Source organism: Salmo trutta, chromosome 19, assembly GCF_901001165.1.
Source record: "Salmo trutta chromosome 19, fSalTru1.1, whole genome shotgun sequence".
NCBI classification, from domain to species: domain Eukaryota; kingdom Metazoa; phylum Chordata; class Actinopteri; order Salmoniformes; family Salmonidae; genus Salmo; species Salmo trutta.
The window spans coordinates 27053732-27060852 of NC_042975.1; the positions used below are offsets into that span (position 1 = coordinate 27053732).

A 7121-nucleotide genomic window follows, 5' to 3' on the forward strand; every position below is an offset into this window, starting at 1 on the left:
CACGTCTCCTGATGTATTGGCCTGTCTCCTGGTAGCGCCTCCATGCTCTGGACACTACGCTGACAGACACAGCAAACCTTCTTGCCACAGCTCGCATTGATGTGCCATCCTGGATGAGCTGCACTACCTGAGCCACTTGTGTGGGTTGTAGACTCCGTCTCATGCTACCACTAGAGTGAAAGCACCGCCAGCATTCAAAAGTGACCAAAACATCAGCCAGGAAGCATAGGAACTGAGAAGTGGTCTGTGGTCCCCACCTGCAGAACCACTCCTTTATTGGGAGTGTCTTGCTAATTGCCTATAATTTCCACCTGTTGTCTATTCCATTTGCACAACAGCATGTGAAGTTTATTGTCAATCAGTGTTGCTTCCTAAGTGGACTCAGTGTTGCTTCCTAAGTGGACAGTTTGCTTTCACAGAAGTGTGATTGACTTGGAGTTACATTGTGTTGTTTAAGTGTTCCCTTTATTTTTTTGAGCAGTGTATAATATTAGCAAACAGAAAGAAGATGCATTTTTTTCTCGCTCTATTGAACAAAAAAAAATTAAAATTGACTGTAAAATAACTAAAATATCATAATTGTCAACCCAAAATTCATGACAGTCACTGGACTAGGTTGCATAATATCACAATACTCTCTCAGTAGTCTATTACACTTCTTAATAAAGCATTGTGATTGACTTTAGAACGACTTCATAAGACTCAAATGTATTCTATTGTGTGACGCTGCAGAATGTTTTTATGGGGGTGCCACAAAAACAATTAGTGGCACCAGTGCCACCCAGGATTTTTTGGGGTCTGGAGCCCTGAACTGACAGCCTCAAGTAAAGAAGGTAAACAGGTCAGAAGGTTTTAAAACCAAAACACTGACAGGTCTAACCTGTGCATCTTTACATAAGAGCTGAGGCAATGTCAGGAAAACAGACCCAAATATGCAATCAATAGAATTCCGTCACAAGTACAAATAACCAGATTCTTTACACCCACTTTTGCTGGTGATTGCAAGAAAGCATTGTTGGGAGTTTCAGTGGACTATAAAAGGACAGTTCTCTCTATTCTGTAGAAGTGTTTCTACAAATAGAGAGAGAATGACAGACACCCACCTCTGAGTCTGGTCACCAGTGCTGCCAGTATGATGACCATACGCAAGAGGAGGACACAGTGAGATAATGAACATTATGAGCAACATGCAAAAGTGACTTTTGTTAAACACACACTACCACACACACACAATTCACATCTAACAAATTTTAAAAAATCAACCAGAGCAGGAAAGTCAATTTGATGGACAGGTCTCTCAGCCAATTAGACTGAACGGGTGCCACTATGGTGAGACTACTGGTATATCTTAATGCCACCATGTTGGAGGGTAACATTAAGTCAACTACACTAGTAAAGCCCTAATGAGTTCCTAGTTGGTTTTAAAACTACAGGGATTAAAATGGGGGCACTACCCACAGCAAATCTAATCTCCAATGGTAGAAGTAATTACTCTACCTTCTGTGGGGGAGCCCATTTCCCAAGGAGGAGTAAACATTCCTCTCCAGTCTCTGAGGCCTGTCACCTTCTCTCCCTCACTGGGGGCTGAGAATGAGATGGCAGGGCCAATTGGGGCCACAGGGCACGGGAAATGGGGGCCATACAAGAGAGAATGGGTAGATTTGAGAGATGTGGGCGAAGGTGGAATGGGTGCGGGTAGGGAGAATATTGGAAGACAAATGAATGACTTCATTGATCAACAAACAATGGCATTGACAGATAAGTGCAGAATGAGTGGTTCAAAGAGAGATAGGAGGGGGGTTGTTTGGTTTGGGAAACAATTGCATTATCATGAGAGGGGGTATCAAAGAGAACAGACATGGAAAACAGTTGATAGCACAACATAACACTAGAGATTGGTGCGCAGCAGCTGTGACTCCAAAGCAAAAGTGAAATGAGTGATGAAACAAAGTCACAATACAGACGAGTGAAGCTTCAATGACGGTCCACCATGATCCCCACAGTGAGATTACGCAAAGAGAGAGGGGGTACCTTTTTTTTTTTTCGAAAGAAAAACGATCTAAGTCCGCAAAAATAATTGTCCCCAAGGGACTTTGAAGTTTGCACATTGTTCTCAATACCCTTGGGGCCTTTGTATAGGAGCTTACCTTACAGTTAGGGTGTCACTAAATACACCTAGGTATAATAGGCTGTAATGGGCTTGGAGGGAACAGAATACCTTGTAGATCAATCACCCTGTGAGCTGGTCATGCCCTGCTTTAGAGCCTCCGGGGATCACTGCCAAGGAAGTGAGCTGATGAGACAAGTACTAGGCTGATACACCGGGGTGGAAAGTGTGTGTCAAACTGCACTGGAGAAATGCCATTGAGATAACTCAGGCTTTAACGTATAAGAGGGAATGCAGAGCGGTCTTTATGAGTTTTTAGAGTCAGTCAGTCACCTTTCTTGGGGGCTGTCCGTGACGAGGGACTGAAGAACTTCTTCACGGTGGTCACCTTGCGCGTCTTTTCGTTGGTCTTCCTTTCCTCGAACTTGGAGAAGGGGGCAAGAGAGGCCTGGGGTTGAGCCTGTGGCTGAGACGGGGGCTGAGACTGGGCCCCCTGGATACTGGCATAGGCAGCCTCCTCCTCCTTCTGCAGCCTGAGGTAAACCAGGGGGAACAACTGGTGATTAGACTGTTTTACTTGAGGCTACTAGTCAACAAACCGCTGGTGTCCTGTTTTAATTACAATGTATCGAGGGAAGGTAAGTGTTGGACAAAGCTAGTAAAATCGACATTTCATTTATGCCCCAAAACTCTTGATTATCATGTATGAATCCTCTACTAAATGTCTCAAACTAGAATAGGACGTGGATCAGACAAACCAGCTTGATTCTGCTGGCCAGTGACCTGGGGCTGAAAGTTGGCATTCCCTAACATAGTGAGGCATCCCACATGAAACTGTGGTGTAAAAAAGTTTCTACCATGCCACTGAGGAAGGGCATACGTTTCAGCCTGAACCTTGGCGAAAAGGAATGCACCACAGCACTGACGACACATTGCAATTGATTATAACATTTCACAGGTGGGCCTACTAACTTCTCAGCCAGGGCCCAGTCTTCCTGGATCTGCTTCTGTCGGGCTCGCTGGTACTCTTCCCGCCAGCACTTGGAGCACAGGCCCTGCCAGGCCACGTTACCATAGTAACCGCAGCCCTTGTTGCAGAGCAGCTCCGACTGGTCCATGTGGATCCCGCGGCGCACCATCCACTGACTCATCTCGCTGCCTGTATGGAGGAAACTCGGCAGAGCTGGCTGGCTGCTGGCAAGGAAAGATTACATCATGTTTGGGTTGTTTGAGACCAACTGGGACATTGAGCTAAATACTTGTCATCCAGAGTCACATTTATTTATTTTCCAAGCTGTAGCACACAATATTTTACTTATAGCAAGTTTTTAAAGAACCAAAAGAGTTGTCTGCGTCGTGTTCATTTTTGCTACGGTGTCATTCCGCCTCAAAAAGCACTGAGAAATGAATCCAATTGATTGCACCCAAATTGCCAATTATAATTTATAGGATTCATATAATAGTCAAAAAAATAGAGTACCTTTTATTTTACTAGGCAAGTCATTTAAGAACAAATTATTGTTTACAATGACGGACTACCCCGGCCATGCCCTAACCCAGACAACGCTGGGCCAATTGTACGCCGCCCTATGGGACTCCCAATCACGGCCGGTTGTGATACAGCCTAGAATCAAACCAGGTCTGTAGTGACGCCTCTAGCACCGAGATGCAGTGCCTTAGACCGCTGCGCCACTCAGGGGCCCAACATCTGATTTGGATCAAACTTTTTTTCAACAATGAGTTAAACATGAGGCATCCAAGGAATCCACCCTCCCAAAGATGATGTCCATGCATCGGTTTTGCAAAATAAAATACCTTGCTTTTTCAAGCTTATTTACTTGTGGGGGTGCTAGCAAAATAGCTTCTGTTGTCATTGGATGAAAAAGATTTGACGAATGTGTTGCACTAAAGTATTTTATGAGAAGAAAAACTATAGTTGCACACCCCTTATAAATCTATTGAAGTAAAACATCACTGTTGACTTTCAATATAAAACTCAGATGAAATGGTTTAAAACAGATTTTTTTATATGGTCTGCGTTTTGAAAATGCAGATTTCTGAAAGCTAATGCGCCCCCCGAGGCTAGTGGAGAGACGGCCTCATTCTGGTCCAAAATATGATAAAAGAAAACATTGAATTGTTTTAAAAAGCTAATGATACAGTATTTATACAAACCATACAACTCTATGCACAATGACTACTTTGAACAACATACACAGTAAATAAAAATTACAAATATTTACTGGAAAAACTGCAGATGCAAAGTTTGGTAACATAATTACGGTCAAATCTCCCCAAATTGTATTCTGTTACCAAATGTTGTATCTGCACAGTTCTTCCTGTAAATTTGTTTTTGTTAAATTTTCTAAAGAAATTGTTAAAAGTAGCCATTGTGCATAGTTTGTTAAACATTGAAATCAATGTTTGTTTGGTATACATTTTAAAGTGAAAAACCTGAGTCTCAACATAATTCTGTTACCATAAAATTGCCTAGCAAGAGTGACTGGTAGGTAACAGGACCCATTTCTACACAGCAGAAAGCAGACAGCCATTAGAGCATCAATATTTCAGCGTGATGCTGCCGAAACTGCTGTGAGCTTAGAGCCAGAAGACACCGTGTGGTCAGGAACCAGGATAGGGACTAGGCTAAAGAGAGCAGCTTGAAGCAAACAAGTTCACATTAACGTTTTCAACCCCATATATACTGGACAACACATGACTCATGGTGTGGTCAACTTCACACACATTATAGTGGAAGGAGACAGGGAGGTGCTTCTCAAGCTCAACGCATTTGACAAGTTTTTCTAAATCAAATCAAATTTTATTTGTCACATGCGCCCAATACAACAGGTGTAGACCTTACTGAAGTGCTTACTTACAAACCCTTAACCAACAATGCAGTTTTAAGAAAATACATTTTTTTTTTAAAGTAATAGATATGAATAACAAATAATTGAAGAGCAGCAGTAAATAACAATAGCAGGGCTTTATACAGGGGGTACCGGTACAGAGTCAATGTGCGGGGGCACCGGTGTTGAGGTAATATGTACATGTAGGTAGAGTTATTAAGTGACTATGCATTTATAATAACAGAGTAGCAGCAGCGCAAAGGGGGAGAGGGGGGGGGGACGACGACAGTGCAGGTAGTCCGGGTAGCCATTTGATTAACTGTTCAAGAGTCTTATGGCTTGGGGGTAGAAGCTGTTTAGAAGCCTCTTGGACCTAGACTTGGCGCTCCGGTACCGCTTGCTGTGCAGTAGCAGAGAGAACAGTCTATGACTAGGGTGGCTGGAGTCTTGCGGTCAGAGGCCGAGCAGTTGCCATACCAAGTGTGCTAAGTTGTGCTGAGCAGACCCTACATCTCCGTAGAAGATTGTTTTGACAACAGAGGTTAGGGTTAGCCAGCAGCCTAACTCTACCACTGAAAATAAATATGGTTTAGGTGGGGAAAACAGCACATAGGCCTAGCCTACATTTGAGATGGTTTGCTTGCTATTATTATCACTAAAAAAGCTTGACCGACAGCAACTAAAACTACCATATGGTGTGAATGGGATACAACAGCTCCCTGCACTGCCATCAACGTGTAGCTACTTCACCAACCAAATAGACTAGAATAGCCAAGCCCTTAAAAATCTCTAAGCCATGTGCAGTTTCCGTGATGGCGCTTATGTTCATAACCATGTCACTGCAGTTGTGGCTCCTGAATATTGATTTTGTGAACGATCTCCAGTCACAAAAAATGTCCCCCAGAAGAAATGTAGGTAGGGCAGCTTGTCTTTCTAAACAGAGAAATCATTTACCTACAGCTTGAACTTGCAATTATCTCAGTTCATGTACGTACTATGAATGAGTGTGTGCACTCAAAATAAGACTCAGTGACAGTATGAGTTAAAACCTGGTTTAGCCCACTCACAAGCAGGCGATGGATCCCCACCTATAGCTTATGACTGACTGGCTTACATCAACAATAACATGGCAGAAGCATGGCTGGTTAGTTAACTAGCTATCGCAACAAGAAAATCAAACACAAAGATAAGCCGAAGACAGGTGAGCATGTACAGGTTACAACAAACATAAATGGGGTTTCAGCACAAGGCGTTAGATTTTGTCAAACTCAATGGCAACAATAACTAGCTAGCTACCTGCCTAGGCAGCTAACCACAGTGTGACGATATTTAGCTAGCATGCTAGAACAATGAGACAGACATTCCACCGGATGTATAAATGTGAAGCATCCGCTTGGCGTTTCCACTCACTACCAAATATAGTAGTGAGAGGAAGCCCACTGGCCGGCATGGGAGAAGATGTAACGATATGGATTTGACGATATTCTGCACATTTTCTCATCGATTGCATACAGCTTTCTGTTGCCAAAACTAGAATATGTTATGAACAAAGTGGACTACGTTTTGTAAATCTCGTTGTTTAGGAGTACAAAGGCGAATTGAGTTATTGCACACGCGCACTTCACATGAGGCGTTCCCAAACGGAAACATGCAGATGAATGCTTGGCTCTGCCCACCTCCTTGCTTGTTCTGTCCTAATTTGTTCCCATTGGAAGCGACAGGCTATGGTCTCTTGGTTTAGTTATAAACATCGTTGCTAAGGTATCTTTGTGTAGTTAGCAAAAGTGTATTTACATTCTGGCTGTTATAAACATGCCGTAGCTAACTGTTCTACAATTAACGTTACAAAGTATAATCCTTACCCTTTTCAGTGTCCTAGGACGAGCTACCTTCTTTAGAAGCCACTGGCTGTGGCTGGGAATTGTCTGGAGAGGTGGAGCGGACTCTTGAGTCTCAGTCACTTAATAATAAGGAATTCCCTCGACCACGCCCACAAATTGTGGAACACAAACATTCTTTCCCATTCACCCCCATTTCGTCGTCGATTTTGTTACACAGAAATAACAAAACATGCCGGAAAATTACTGTGTTGTTCAATTTACATGTCAAAAATCGCGACATACGGATCGCAAAGCTTCTGAGTGGCGCAGCGATCTGCATCTCAG

The 7121-nt window shown here is 43.1% G+C and overlaps 1 protein-coding gene across 4 annotated transcripts in view; it reads right to left on the reverse strand.

Annotated features, from left to right (window-relative positions):
* LOC115154263 (rab5 GDP/GTP exchange factor-like) overlaps positions 1-7121 on the reverse strand; it is a 32102-nt gene extending 24981 nt beyond the window's left edge. The window contains exons 1-3 of one of the 4 annotated variants that reach the window (XM_029700302.1): positions 6819-7121; positions 3080-3301; positions 2441-2640 (exon numbers count right to left, since the gene is read on the reverse strand). In XM_029700302.1, coding sequence (XP_029556162.1) covers positions 2441-2640; positions 3080-3258 — 379 coding nt within the window. In that variant the 5' untranslated portion in view covers positions 3259-3301; positions 6819-7121. Of the gene's footprint in view, positions 1-2440; positions 2641-3079; positions 3302-6818 lie in introns of those variants that run through there. The other 3 variants (XM_029700304.1, XM_029700303.1, XM_029700305.1) reach the window with 3 other exon arrangements.